We start from the raw sequence: 15,011 nt of genomic DNA on the forward strand, positions 1-15,011 counted from the left end.
GAGGTATGGCTAATTATGTAGTCGAACAAAATAGTCGACAATCCAAAGATAATTTCTCTACACGTGTATGTGCGCACACACACAGTTTGATTTGAAAGCTTTTAAAACCATTACAGTGACATTGTATCTGTGATCTTTTACACTAAATGACATTATATTTATTTCCCACACACACTAAAACAGTTGAGGCAGCCTTGGCGCATCAAAATGCGTAGTTTGTGCTTTATTAGGTTAAAGGAAACACAACAGAAATATAGAAACATGCATAATGATGTGATAGTAACAAGCATGCAGTTGCTTTATGGGGGGGTGTGAGAATGAGAATCTGAGGTAGAGTGGGACAGGAAAACTTATCCAAAGGTTATAGAGAAAAAAATAGTATCAACGGGTAGGACAAATGTTTACATCTCAAAAGAAGTCCATTGTTTACAAAATAATACTTACATTAAACGGTCTCTTTAAGTGCTCTGGGTATTTTAAAATCATGTCAAAGCAAAAACTGAATGAGTGGACAGAGCTGCACTGAAATGGATTCAGCCTAGGGGCATCTATATATTTTTGTAAAAACACCTAGTACTGCAACTTTAACCCATTCCCCAGGCCCTTTACAGTATAGTGCTGCAACTTTAACCCATTCCCCAGGCCCTTTACAGTATAGTACTGCAACTTTAACCCATTCCCCAGGCCCTTTACAGTATAGTGCTGCAACTTTAACCCATTCCCCAGGCCCTTTACAGTATAGTGCTGCAACTTTAACCCATTCCCCAGGCCCTTTACAGTATAGTGCTGCAACTTTAACCCATTCCCCAGGCCCTTTACTGTATAGTGCTGCAACTTTAACCCATTCCCCAGGACCTTTACTGTATAGTGCTGCAACTTTAACCCATTCCCCAGGTCCTTTACAGTATAGTGCTGCAACTTTAACCCATTCCCCAGGACCTTTACTGTATAGTGCTGCAACTTGAACCCATTCTCCAGGCCCTTTACAGTATAGTACTGCAACTTTAACCCATTCCCCAGGCCCTTTACTGTATAGTGCTGCAACTTAACCCATTCCCTAGGACCTTTACTGTATAGTGCTGCAACTTGAACCCATTCTCCAGGCCCTTTACTGTATAGTGCTGCAACTTTAACCCATTCCCCAGGCCCTTTACTGTATAGTGCTGCAACTTAACCCATTCCCTAGGACCTTTACTGTATAGTGCTGCAACTTTAACCCATTCCCCAGGACCTTTACAGTATAGTACTGCAACTTTAACCCATTCCCCAGGCCCTTTACTGTATAGTGCTGCAACTTTAACCCATTCCCCATGCCCTTTACAGTATAGTGCTGCAACTTTAACCCATTCCCCAGGACCTTTACAGTATAGTACTGCAACTTTAACCCATTCCTCAGGCCCTTTACAGTATAGTGCTGCAACTTTAACCCATTCCCCAGGCCCTTTACTGTATAGTGCTGCAACTTTAACCCATTCCCCAGGCCCTTTACAGTATAGTGCTGCAACTTTAACCCATTCCCCAGGACCTTTACAGTATAGTACTGCAACTTTAACCCATTCCCCAGGCCCTTTACAGTATAGTACTGCAACTTTAACCCATTCCCCAGGACCTTTACTGTATAGTGCTGCAACTTTAACCCATTCCCCAGGCCCTTTACTGTATAGTGCTGCAACTTAACCCATTCCCTAGGACCTTTACTGTATAGTGCTGCAACTTGAACCCATTCTCCAGGCCCTTTACTGTATAGTGCTGCAACTTTAACCCATTCCCCAGGACCTTTACAGTATAGTACTGCAACTTTAACCCATTCCCCAGGCCCTTTACAGTATAGTACTGCAACTTTAACCCATTCCCCAGGACCTTTACTGTATAGTGCTGCAACTTTAACCCATTCTCCAGGATAGTATAGTTCTACAACTTTAACCCATTCTCCAGGACCTTTACTGTATAGTACTGCAACGTTTACCAGGATACCCCATTGGTCATACATATTTTACTCTGCATAAATGCAGCACAGTTTTCAGCCTGTGATTGACAATAAACAAATCTATAATTGTAGTTTAGACAGTCCTCTGAATCTTCAACATTCTAAGGACTCTATTCAATTCACATTGCGGAAGTTCAGCTTTAAAGCGTGATTGAAATTTAAAGGCAATGTTCTCTCTTTAAGGGAGGCTGCATTGACGCTAAACGCTGCATATGTCGGGTCAATCGGAATTCACTTTTACATTTCTATGGCGGAATCTTTAAAGATTGAATAGAGCCCCAAGTATCTCTCTTTGATTGGCAGATGCTCTTAACCAGACATATTTACAATGTGTTGCTGCCCACACCTGATTGAATTGTAGTCATTTCTATTACATTTTTGATGTTGTAATTAAAATATTAATATATTTCAACAGTTACTTTAAATGTTTCCTTTGTCTACAAGCTCACTGTGCTTTGTGTACAGCACATGGAACAATTGGTCTCTGGTACCTCCAAAGACAATTTTATGTACCAAATGTACCAAAGGTAGCAAAGTATTTTCCTATAGTCCCCACTCATTTGGGACAGTAATGAATTGTCAATTCACCTGACCCAGACAAACTTACACATTCGTTGTAGTGATGCGAACCACTAGTTTGTCAGTTTTTCACAGCTGTGGCAACAATCTGATAAATTCATGCTTAATTACTGTATCTTCCAACTGTCCTTTCAAAATGGATGTCCTTAAACTGAACAACTGGCTAGCCTCACACTAATCAATATGTTTTGCTAGATTCACCAAGACTTCTTACCTCACATCCCACCAGGGAAAGAGATGGATAAAAAGAGACAGTAAGTCAGAATACCTTCTTCTCTCAGTTCAGAAGTGTTCCATACAGCTGGGCTTTGGTGAGACTGTCCTTTCTCGAAAGTCCCAATGTGCCAAAATTGTGATACTGCGGTGGAGGGGGACAAGGTGGTGGCGGGGGCGGTGGTGGACTGCCCTGGGGGGGCGAAGGGGGCTGCATCTCGGACTGGTAGTGCTGCTGCAGTTCGGCAGCCATCTCCAGGGACCTCTGGTTTAGGGACTCATTGGAGCTGTTGGGGCTGATGTCCACGTACTCGTTGGTCTGTCCCGCTCCTCCACATCCTCCCCCAGCCCCCGCCACATCAAAGCTGCCCTCCCTGTTTTCGGGGCTCCCTGAGTGGTAAAGGATGTGCTCCGACTCCTGGTTGTCCTCCTTGGCCCGGTAGAGATGGGTCTGGTGGGCCTGCTGGTTGTGGGACTGATGGGACTGACGGAGGCCCCCCACAGGGCTGCACTCGGGGCTGGGCGTGGAGAAGCACACCGGGGGGTCCATGATGGGTCCTACCCCTCCCTGGTAGTAGTCGGGCCCCTCCTGGAAGCTGCTGTAGAGGGGTCCAAGGCGGATCTTGGCAGGCCGAACTGAGAAGTGCTGCTCAGAGAAGCTGTAGGGCGAGGCCCGACCGGGCGAGCAGTACGAGTGGGAGTTTAGATCCTCCGCGCTCAGCTGTCTCCAGCGGCCAATCGGCTCCTCCTCCTCTGGTGCCAGTGTGCTGCCGCGGCGGCTGTCTCCGTAGGCAACGCTTGGTGAGGAGGAGGGAGGGAGGGGTTCGTAGGGCTCGCTGAAGCACGAGGACATGGTGCGGCTGTAGACGGGTGAGCTGCCGTTCTGGTGGTGTGCTCCACCATGATCGCCGGCCTGCTGGAAGACAGCGTGGACCTTGGCGAAGCCTCCACCGCTAGGACTGTCCTTCTCCCAGGAGGAGTCGCTCTTCCTCTCATAGTCTCCCCCATCCCTCCAGTCCATGTAGAGGGAGTGGTGGTGGGGAGAGGAGGCTGTGCTGCTGGGAGGGCCATTGCCTTTGTTGTCATCTGAGCCCCCTCCGCTGAAGCTGGAGTAGGAGCTGCCTGAGGCGGGGCCCAGAGAGGTGGGGAACTTGGCGAAGCACTCCTGGGAGAAGCCAGACCTCAGCCCCAACAAGGTACCCTCCTCTGGGTTACTGTCCGTGGAGATCTTGGGGCCGTAGAGCAGCTTCCTCTGGCTGTGGACGTCCATGCTTGGCCTGCGTTCGCGGTTCTGATCGACCGGGCAATAGAGGGCTGTGTCACTGCTGTACAGGTCTGACTTGTATGCTGCCCGGAGGCCCAGGCGCTCGTCTCTGTCCAGGGTGTCCAGGAGGAAGCCTTGGTCCTGGTGCTGGGGGCTAGGCGAACTGGAAGCTTGGCTGCCGCTGCAGGCCTCGTCGGGCTTCTCCAATACCTTGGCGATGACGGAGGCGGGGACGGAGTCAGTGTAGACGGTGTGGCAAAGAGGTGAGCCATCCATGTGCATGGTCACTCGTTCCTGGAATTCAGCAGGTAACTGAGAAAGAGAGAGAGAGAGATAGAGAGATATAGAAAATTGTGATAAAGCGACCAGTGGTGAGAGAGTGCAAAGTTCATGAAAGATGTAAAAAAGACATAGAAACTACAAAAATGTTAACACATAATGGCACCATATGGCGAACAGACAGGAATTCAACTTTAAACCATAACCTGAAGTTAAAAGGTGGAACTGTTGTCGAACAAACACAGTGAATTCAGAAAGTATTCATATCCCTTGACTTAAAATTTTTTTTTGTTACATTACAGCATTATTCCAAATTGAACTACACACAATGCCCCAAAATGAAAAAGAAAAAAATGGTTTTTATAAATTTTTGCAAATGTATAAAAAAACCCCACCAGAAATCACATTTACATAAGTATTTAGACCCTTTACTCAGTACTTTGTTGAAGCACCTTTGGCAGTTATTACAGCCTCGAGTCTTCTTGGGTATGACGCTACAAGCTTGGCACACCTGTGTTTGGGGAGTTTCTCCCATTCCTCTCTGCAGATTCTCTCAAACTCTATCAGGTTGGATGGGAGCGTCGCTGCACAGCTATTTTCAGATCTCTCCAGAGATGTTCGATCAGGTTCAAGTCCGGGCTTTGGCTGGGCCACTCAAGGTCATTCAGAGACTTGTCCCAAAGCCACTCCTACGTTGTCTTGGTTGTGTGCTTAGGGTTGTTGTCCTGTTGGAAGGTGACCCTTCACCCCAGTCTGAGGTCCTGAGCGCTCTGGAGCAGGTTTACATCAAGGCTCTATTCATCCTTGCCTCAATCCTTGCCTCAATCCTCAATCAGTCCCTTCCGCTGAAAAGCCTCCATACAGCATGATGCTGCCACCACAATGCTTCACTGGGATGGGATGCTTCCAGGGACCTTCCAGACATGACGCTTGGCATTCAGGCCAAATAGTTCAATCTTGGTTTCATCCGACCAGAGAATCTTGTTTCTCATGGTCTGAGAGTCTTTAGGTGCCCTTTGGCAAACTCCAAGCGGGCTGTCATGTGCCTTTTACTGAGGTGTGGCTTCTGTCTGGCCACTCTACCATAAAGGTCTGATTGGTGGAGTGCTGCAGAGGTGATTGTCCTTCTGAAAGGTTCTCCCATTTCCACAGAGGAACTCTGGAGCTCTGTCAGAGTGACCATCGGGTCTTTATTCATATTTTTTTACACCTTTTTCTCCTCAATTTCGTGATGTCCAATTGGTAGTTACAGTCTTGTCCCATCGCTGCAACTCCGGTACGCACTCGGGAGAGGTGAATGTCGAGAGCCGTGAGTCCTCCAAAACACGACCCCACCAAGCCGCACTGCTTCTTGAGACAATGCTCGCTTAACCCAGAACCCAGCCGCACCAATGTGTTGTAGAAAACGCTGTACACCTGGCGACCGTGTCAGCGTGCATTACATGCGGCCCGCCACAGGAGTCGCTAGAGTGCAATGAGATAAGGACAACCCGGCCGGCCAAACCCTCCCCGAACTCGGACGACGCTGGGAAAATTGTACCCCACCTCATGGGTCTTCCGGTCGCTGCCGACTGCAACACAGCCTGGGATCAAACCAGGATCTGTAGTGAAGCCTCAAGCACTGCAGTGCCTTAGACCGCTGCGCCACTGGGGAGGCCTCTATTTATAATTTTTTATAAATTCCCCCAAAAATCCTAAAAACCTGTTTTCGCATTGTCATTATGGTGTATTGAGTGTAGATTGCTGAGAAAAATATATATTTAATCGATTTTAGAATAAGGCTGTAACGTAAGGAAATATGGAAGAAGTCAAGGGGTCTGAATACTTTCCGAAGTCATTGTACATCATGAGATTTAGTTTGATATTTTTACCGAGGTTCTATTCTTCTGGGCAGCTCTCGATGCAAACTGAAATGCACTAGAAACCTGTTGCTGCCACCTCTCCATTGCAACAAGAATTAAGCCAATTGCAGAACGTTATCAACATGAATCTAGTCAACTATCGCTAGTAAGAAGGTAGTAAATTATAGCTGCATTGGCTAATAGGAAGTTGCATCACACTTTCACTTTTTATGTAAATACCCAATTACCATGAGACATTTCGTTGTCAACACGTACCGTGAGGTCTGTAATTATTGGATCCCTGATAAAGATGGCAAAAAAAAATGTATAAAATACATAATACAAATACTGAGTTATATTTTATGCACATTTTTTTTTTATGTTAATTATTTTATACCAACATCAGAGAAAAATAAGTATTAAAAAAAATATCAAAAAGATAGGAGTCAGAGTTATTGGATCCTCTGTTTTCAATACGGCAACACCGTGTTGCACCACACGCCATCAGTGATTGTTTGATTACTTTCCAGCCCACAAATAAACAGGATAAAAGACATAAGTAGGACAATAACCTTTGTATATATCCGAGGTGTCATCTGTTTATTGTTTTCACTCCACATAGGAACAACACACACACTCATATAGGCCAGTGGAGGCTGCTGAGGGGAGGACGACTCATAATAATGGCTGGAATGGAGCAAATGGAATGGCATCAAACATGGAAACCATTGAAACCACATGTTTGATGTCTTGGATCCCATTGTACTTATTCCGCTCCAGCCATTACCATGAGCCCGTCCTTCCCAATTAATGTACCACCAACCTCCTGTGATAGAGTACACACACACACACACACACATATGAACACACACACCCCGCAGGGGACCCATCACTAGTTTATTATGTAACTGATAAATCGTGGTTGCATTGATATTTCCATTCCGTCCTCATTGTGCCAAATGTGATAAGGCATTTTTTAATGGTATAGGCAACGTGCCAGCTTTGTAATCTGCTCTTGCCATGCTGGCCGGGCACGAGGCCCAGGGCTAATACAGTGGAAAGCCTTGCCAATCCGCCCTGGCACTAACGCACTGATTAATTCTCACTTGTTCCTTTGCTGCTGGGCAACAAAAGTAGCATGGGCACTGTTGGGCACACTCAAATAGAGCCGGGCCTGTATGTATGTATATCTATCTTCCATCAATTACTCACCCACCTGTCACATAGTGCAGCTACAGCTTTCCATTGTTAATCCCTGTCAAACATTTGCTTCATTAGCAATCCATCAGTGGAGTAATCATGATTCAGACTGTTGATGTATTGGAAGTTTAGAACTGCATGAGCTTGTGTCAAGAGCCCCGGTTTTAGCCCTTAACCCTTGCTCATGCATTGATCGATGTGAACGGATCAAGACTCATGCATATATTTGCAACCCTGCACATCGTGCACATACCTGAAATGCTCAAGGTATTTGATACAAAGCTAATTCAAAATTTGAACCTAGTTGGTCTGATTGGTAGTGCTGTTGGTGGAGGACTCACCTCAGAAAGCTGGGTCCTATAATGGGACTTGTTGCACTGGAGCAGCTGGGCGGCCAGGTTACAGTCCTTCCTGTACAGGTCCTATAGGACAGAATGTGTTACACTGTGTTAGAAGAAAACAACATGCTTTAAAGAGTTCATCTAAAGAACACACAGCACTGACTTAGGAGAGGAGCCAGAACCGGGACTTGAACTCAGGTCTGTCTCAGTGCACCACCTTCGCTATTTCACAAAGTAGTCATAACCTCTTGGCAAAGACGCTATAGGTGATGTATACTAAGGTCATTACAATACACTTTGAGGGTTGAGACTACACTTTTGATGACCTCTACATCTGACCTCATAGAGTGTTGATAGAGAGAGTCCATACTAGCCAGGCCCTTACATTGTCCTCTTGTAGTTTTTCAATGGTCAGCTTGGCCTCCATCAGGTGGTTGTTGAGCACGATGATCTCTCTGCTCAGGGCTCTCTTCTCGTTGTCATGGTGCTGAGACTGAGGAAAACAAAGACTCATGTCAGATTCAAATCAGAATCCCGTTGCAAATACATTATTGTTTTTTCTTTGATTTCATGTAATGTAGCTAATTCCCACTTGGTTTGGAGGGCTGTGGGGTCAGATGAGATTTGCTGTGCCTCATAGAGTAAATTAGATTGAGGACGGGGGAGAACCCAAGCCAGATACCATATCATGAGTAAACTGCTTAATTGCTTACACATAACTTAAAATGTTCCTAAAGTATTCAAGTGTAATTCTCTGTGCCCCAGATCACACAGGACACAGAAATCGCAGAGGCCTCAACTCCTCGTGACAATCCAACCTTTAACTGGCTAAAACAGCTAAATTCCCCTCTCTGTTCCGGACAACATCACAGCATAGTAGGTGTTCTCATTATTTAATTGAAAATTGCATCAGTTTCATATCTACCAACATCTGTAATGATGCATGTATACACAACTCAGAATGACTATATAATATTGAGACTCAGAAGAAAAATTTGCCTCCAGGCCTTTCTAGCCATCATCCTTCAGCCTTCAAGCCTTTCTAGCCATCATGCCTTCAGGCCTTTCTAGCCATCATGCCTCCAGGCATTTCTAGCCATCATGCCTTTAGCCTCCAGGCCTTTCTAGCCATCATGCTTTCAGGCCTTTCAAGCCATCATGCCTTTAGCATCCAGGCCTTTTTAGCCATCATGCCTTCAGGCCTTTCTAGCCATCATGCCTTCAGGCCTTTCTAGCCATCATGCCTTCAGGCCTTTCTAGCCATCATGCCTTTAGCCTCCAGGCCTTTCTAGCCATCATGCCTTCAGGCCTTTCTAGCCATCATGCCTCCAGGCCTTTCTAGCCATCATGCCTTTAGCCTCCAGGCCTTTCTAGCCATCATGCCTCCAGGCCTTTCTAGCTATCATGCCTTTAGCCTCCAGGCCTTTCTAGCTATCATTCCTTTAGCCTCCAGGCTTTTCTAGCCATCATTCCTTTAGCCTCCAGGCCTTTCTAGCTATCATGCCTTTAGCCTCCAGGCCTTTCTAGCCATCATGCCTTTAGCCTCCAGGCCTTTCTAGCCATCATGCCTCCAGGCCTTTCTAGCTATCATGCCTTTAGCCTCCAGGCTTTTCTAGCCATCATTCCTTTAGCCTCCAGGCCTTTCTAGCTATCATGCCTTTAGCCTCCAGGCCTTTCTAGCCATCATGCCTTTAGCCTCCAGGCCTTTCTAGCCGTAATGCTTTCAGCCTCCAGGCCTTTCTAGCCATCATGCGTTTAGCCGATGTTTGCCACCAGGGCTATTATACCATCCTGCTTAGTCTCAGGTAATATTAGCCTCTGGTGCTATTAGTCTCTGGTGCTATTAGCAATTGTATTCTCACATGACTACCTCATATGACTACCTGTACCACAAAGCTCTGTGGCTTTGAGTCTCCTTTCTCTCCAGCCAAGTCAACATATCAGAAATTACAGCTACAGGCTTCACCAAGTCAAGGTATCAGAAATTACAGCAACAAGTTTCACCAAGTTAACTTATCAGAAATTACAGCTACAGACTTCACCAAGACGGATTGTACCTCATAAAATGTTTTAGAAAACAAGACTACTAAGTCCACCAAGACAGCCCTTGGCTTAACTTGGCATTGTGTGCAGCTGTTCCCCCAAAAATGAATGATCCACATACCAGTTGAAGATTGTCCAGTAGTTAGACATTAAATTGCATCATCTACAGAAGTTGCTTCTATTTTGAGCCAAATGAACTGTCTGGGGCTTCTGACTGAAGCAGAATTTTCTTGCCACTTGCTAGGAATCTCTGGCACTGCCTGGTATCAAGATGGTTGCATTTGGCGAGATCCTGATTAACGTTGGAGACGTTGGATTGTTCCAGAAGCTTATACTGCTTGGACTGCAAAACCTCATATTCCCAGTCCTATTCACTAGTTTTCTTTTTGTCCAGACAGACTCTGGCCGCCACTGTAACACTGACTGAATCCTCAGAGCTGGTGCTAATCTGAGCAGTGAGGAACAGCTGAATCTGACCATGCCCCGGGAGCAGCTTGGAGCCTTCAGTAGGTGTCTGATATTTAACCCAGTGGACTGGGACATTAACACCATCAGGGAGAATGGATTCAGACCCTTGAGTGCCAGAAGGGATGGTTCTACGACAAGACACTATGAAACCACCATAGTCACTAGTTTTGATCTGGTGTGTGAGAAAGATCATTTAGTTGGAGTTACACAAACTATGTTCATGGCTGGTATTGTTTTTGGTTCCCTCTTTTTTGGACCCACTGCTGAATCGTACGGTCATAGACAAGCAACTCAGCTACCTGTGGTGCAGGCCTGTCTTACTGTGATGACAGGCCTGTCTGCAAACCTGTACGTATACCTGGTATCCCAGTTTATACTAGTGGCTGCCCTAAGAGGATATTGAATCAACAGCACTGTATTAGCCACTAAATGGGTTGGAATGACCAGGCAATCCTTTGCCTCCTGTCTAAACTAGATGTTTGCTGGTGTTGGACAATGTGTCCTGGCTGGTTTGGTGGGACTGAAGAATTACTAAATATGTGATGGTGGCACCACAGGCACTGTTTCTCATTTACATATGGTTTATTCTGGAGTCAGCAAGTTGGTAACTTGGTCGGGAGAAAACCAAAGAAGCTAATGAGTTGATTCTTAGAGTTGTAGCAAACAACAAACACAGAGTTCCAGATACTCTACTGGAGGTGACTGAGGTTAGGAAAATACAGATACTCTACAGGAGGTGACTGAGGTAAGGAAAATACAGATACTCTACAGGAGGTGACTGAGGTAAGGAAGATACAGATACTCTACAGGAGGTGACTGAGGTGAGGAAAATACAGATACTCTACAGGAGGTGACAGAGGTGAGGAAAATACAGATACTCTACAGGAGGTGACTGAGGTGAGGAAAATACATAAATGAGGCATAAAGGTTCTATTTGCTTCACCTGTGCTAAGAAAATATTTCCTTATTTTATCATTTGCATGGTTTGCATTAATCTTTGGCTACTTCTGCCTCTCTGTAAATGTTGGTAAATTTGGCTTGGACATCTTTCTGGTGCAGCTGATGTTCAGTGCTCTATCTATTGGCCATGTACCACTGGTGCATTCCTACAGCAGTGTTCAGCAGCCTGTCATTGACTGATGGGGCTCTGTTCCTCCTGCTTCCTGAGACCTGAGAACTGAACCACCCGACTACTGATGAGGCCGAAGGGAAAAGGAATGTGAACATCATGAAGGCAGGAATCTGAATATGAAAGTGGATCATAGTAATGGTGGAAGATTAACCAAACTGTACTGTAGATTGTTTTTTGTTTTTTTCAGGTTTTTCCCTGGAACATTCCAGTCTAACAAACAATAACTTTTTTTAGTGGAACCGTCTCACATTGTAAACTAAATATTGTTCTGTTGAGCTATATACCTAAAAGGTTCCAGGAAGAACCATTTTGGATCCAGGTAGAACCCCTTTGGGTTTAATGTAGAACCATTCCACAGAGGGTAACCTGTAACCAAAAGGATGGTATGGGTACAGCCAAAGAAAGTTTTCGGAACCATTTTTTTTTAACCCTCCTGCTGTGTTCCCGGTCGAATTGAACCTTTTTAGAAGTTTTCTCTCTGAAAAATGTGGTTCATTTAATCTGATTGTCATATAAGGTTCCATGACTTTGTCCACACAGGGCATCTGAACACACAAAATACATGCTGATGATTTTCATTACGTTTAGGGTGTTTTATTTAACATTTGTACACCTGTGGTGTTCCCTGTCAAAAATGACGGGTCAGTAGAAATGAATGGGTGAAAACTGAGTTCAGGCACACACCCATTCATCAGATGGGATACACTTCCTCTCCCAGACCCCCACATGCATGCGTGTTTGAGCACACACACACACACACACACACACACACTTCACTCCCCTTCTTGGCTTCCATGGCAACCCCAACGGGAACCTTTCCCCAATAGAATCTTTCCCCCACGGGAACCACACCTGTTGGCATTCTCACAAACAATCGCAACATCTTTTCAATAAAATATATTGAACTTCTCTCGCAGCTCCGGTATATAATGCTATTTTGAGGCCTTGTTCACAATTCATTCTGTGGCAGCACAATGACCAAACGATAAACTGTATGTGAGACTCTTGTTCATATATTTGATCATGACACTGGTGAGGAGGAGAGAGTCCTTGTTAAACTTTGACACAAAGTAGCCTGTGATAAATAGCACAATATATTTCATCTGAGTATTTGTTATAGTCAAAATAATCCATTCATTATGCTTTTTTTTAACTAAAGGCCATAGAGGCCATAAATAGCAAATAGAAGTTCAAAACTTGTAATGTTCACAAGAACTTAAGTTGATAAAAAGATCTAACACAACATTAGGTGATAATATATGCATTATTATGGATTTATAATCAGCTATAATGGGGCTGTCATTTTGGACCAGGTACACATAATTAATCAACATGAAACGAACACAACAGGAGGATTAAGAGTGCAATAACTTCAAGCATACTTTACTTTTGCCCCAAATAAAATAATGTTTTATACTTATCCCAGAAACATAGTTGACCTATTTTTTTACCGGAGGCCGCAAAGTGTTTTTTGAAGTAAGAGCATAAAAGGTATGTAAATGCTTTGTTGGGTCATTCCACAAAGTGAGTACCTTTGTTGGGTCATTCCGCAAAATGAGTACCTTTGTTGGGTCATTCCGCAAAATGAGTACCTTTGTTGGGTCATTCCGCAAAATGAGTACCTTTGTTGGGTCATTCCGCAAAATGAGTACCTTTGCTTCCCTTTGATATATTAAGTAGGAATTGTCCACAAATATAGGATTTTACGCTGTTATGCAAACCCAAACTCTACTATGGTGAAATAATAATTTTTAAATATGTTTTTCAAAAGAAACATTGAACATCTAGTAGTCAAGTCATAGTGTAAAGGGAGGTGAGCAGGTTTGACTCTTTTTGGCCACTTTCTGGTGTTTTGTGGTGGAAAACTGAGCGGGTCGAGCATAACACGTCAACTCTGTTACCCAGAGATAGACAGGCTCAAAATGTTGTAGCAATAAAAAATAAAAATGTGAAGCTTGCATTCAATTGTCCCTCCCTGTTGCACACAACACACTTCCATTCCCCCTGTCACAAGGGGATTTATGGCTGATTTAGGATGAAATTGTCAACCCTGTTACGGTCAACCTTGTTACGATCAACCCTGTTACGGTCAACCCTGTTACGGTCAACCCTGTTACGGTTAATCCTGTTACGGTCAACCCTGTTACGGTTAATCCTGTTACGGTCAACCCTGTTACAGTCAACCCTGTTACGGTCAACCCTGTTACTTTATTTGGCACTTACAATAGTAAAAAAAAAAATGTTCACCTCGAGATTGGAAAACATTGCTTTGTTATTTTATTTTGGACATCAGAGCAATGATGAGGAAATCCTATTTGAGTTGGAAAAGGATACTAATATGATAGGAAAGATGTACAAATCCTCGCAGAGAGCCTATCCAACAGAAAATATAAACTATTGGAACCAATACTTAAATAGCAGAAAAAACTGACATTGGCACAAGATGGAGGGAGATTATATAGTCATGTATTGTCAAAGAGACAAAATTCACAAATCCTACAGCAGAATGGCAGTCATGTCTTAAGTGTAAAATGAACAATGACTGAATAATTCATTCCTTCTGGGAGTGCTATGAAGTCCAACAGTTATGGGCAGAGTTAGAAAGTTGGCTGTCCAAAATGTTACAATTTAAGATGACTTTTAATCAGTCTATCTGCATATTTCAAAACATGGCTTATAAGGGGCAGTGAGATACCCGATGGGTAGGACTATACTCCATCGTTAAGACAGTAGATAAATCAAATGCATTATTATTTAAATATTGAAAAAGTGTTGGTTACAGAGAGAGATAGAATAGTGCACTTTGACGGCATAATGGCATAGAGTGTTACATACACTGGAAATGCCCAAGGTATGAAGAATGAGAGTAAAAGTTGGAGACAGATGGGATGGGTATGGATGCTGTAGAAACGTGTGGTTTTGAGCAGCTGTGATGTCATTGACGTTTGTTGGAATTTGTGTGCGTCTCTTTATTGTAGGTTATATTTTGTTTGACATTTTTATTAAAGCTTTTTAAAAAAGAAAAAGAGAAAGACTGGTGAAGTTTTTTTTCCCTATCGAACTGCAATAAAGATCAGGGGTTTGTGAAGTGTAAAAAAAGTTAGTCAATTATCTACTGAGCACAGGATAACTACATCATCACTTTGGTAACCCCTAAAGAGGGAGCATCTGAGCTGAATAGACATACAACTGATAAGGATTCACAGCTTAACATCCAATAAAAAAAGACATATGCATTTTGACAAATTATTCAGTCCCTCTACGTTCCATGAAACAAAGACCCTCTCCACTCCTCCTCGCTATCAGCCTGCAACATCTTAAAGTTCCAGCTCTTTGTGATCATGATTATCTTTTCCTTAACAGATTCAGAGAGGGAGATATTCAGCTGTCTATTCATAGCGAGGAAGAAGACACATGATGATCGTACAATGCTGGAATGGCTGGATGGTTAATTGTATCCCTCCTTTTGCCATCTGACAAAAGATGTAAGTCGCAAGGCTAGCTCAGAACAATGGGGTTGCTATCCAACTGCCATAGGAAGGAGGACAGGCTATTGAAATAGGCTGCAATTAACGTCAGTGGTACCAACAGCTAGTGTATTCATATTCAAATCCATTGCTCAGTGCTTTTCATTGCCTTTTCTAAAGATTAAAGACCACTGCTT

The 15,011-nt window shown here is 44.0% G+C and overlaps 1 protein-coding gene and 1 pseudogene across 2 annotated transcripts in view; one reads left to right on the forward strand and one right to left on the reverse strand.

Moving 5' to 3' along the window:
* Window positions 1-194: 194 nt before the first annotated feature.
* Window positions 195-15,011, reverse strand: part of LOC110522545 (brain-enriched guanylate kinase-associated protein) — a 49,046-nt gene continuing 34,229 nt past the window's right edge. For both annotated transcript variants that reach the window (XM_036976149.2, XM_036976150.2), the window contains 3 exons: window positions 8,090-8,197; window positions 7,705-7,785; window positions 195-4,355 (listed from right to left, as the gene is read on the reverse strand). In XM_036976149.2, coding sequence (XP_036832044.2) covers window positions 2,844-4,355; window positions 7,705-7,785; window positions 8,090-8,197 — 1,701 coding nt within the window. In that variant the 3' untranslated portion in view covers window positions 195-2,843. The remainder of the gene's footprint in view (window positions 4,356-7,704; window positions 7,786-8,089; window positions 8,198-15,011) is intronic.
* LOC149984161 (solute carrier family 22 member 13-like) lies at window positions 10,002-10,866 on the forward strand (annotated as a pseudogene).

The sequence above is a fragment of the Oncorhynchus mykiss genome, chromosome 4, assembly GCF_057628025.1.
Source record: "Oncorhynchus mykiss isolate SJ-2025 chromosome 4, ASM5762802v1, whole genome shotgun sequence".
Lineage (NCBI taxonomy): Eukaryota > Metazoa > Chordata > Actinopteri > Salmoniformes > Salmonidae > Oncorhynchus > Oncorhynchus mykiss.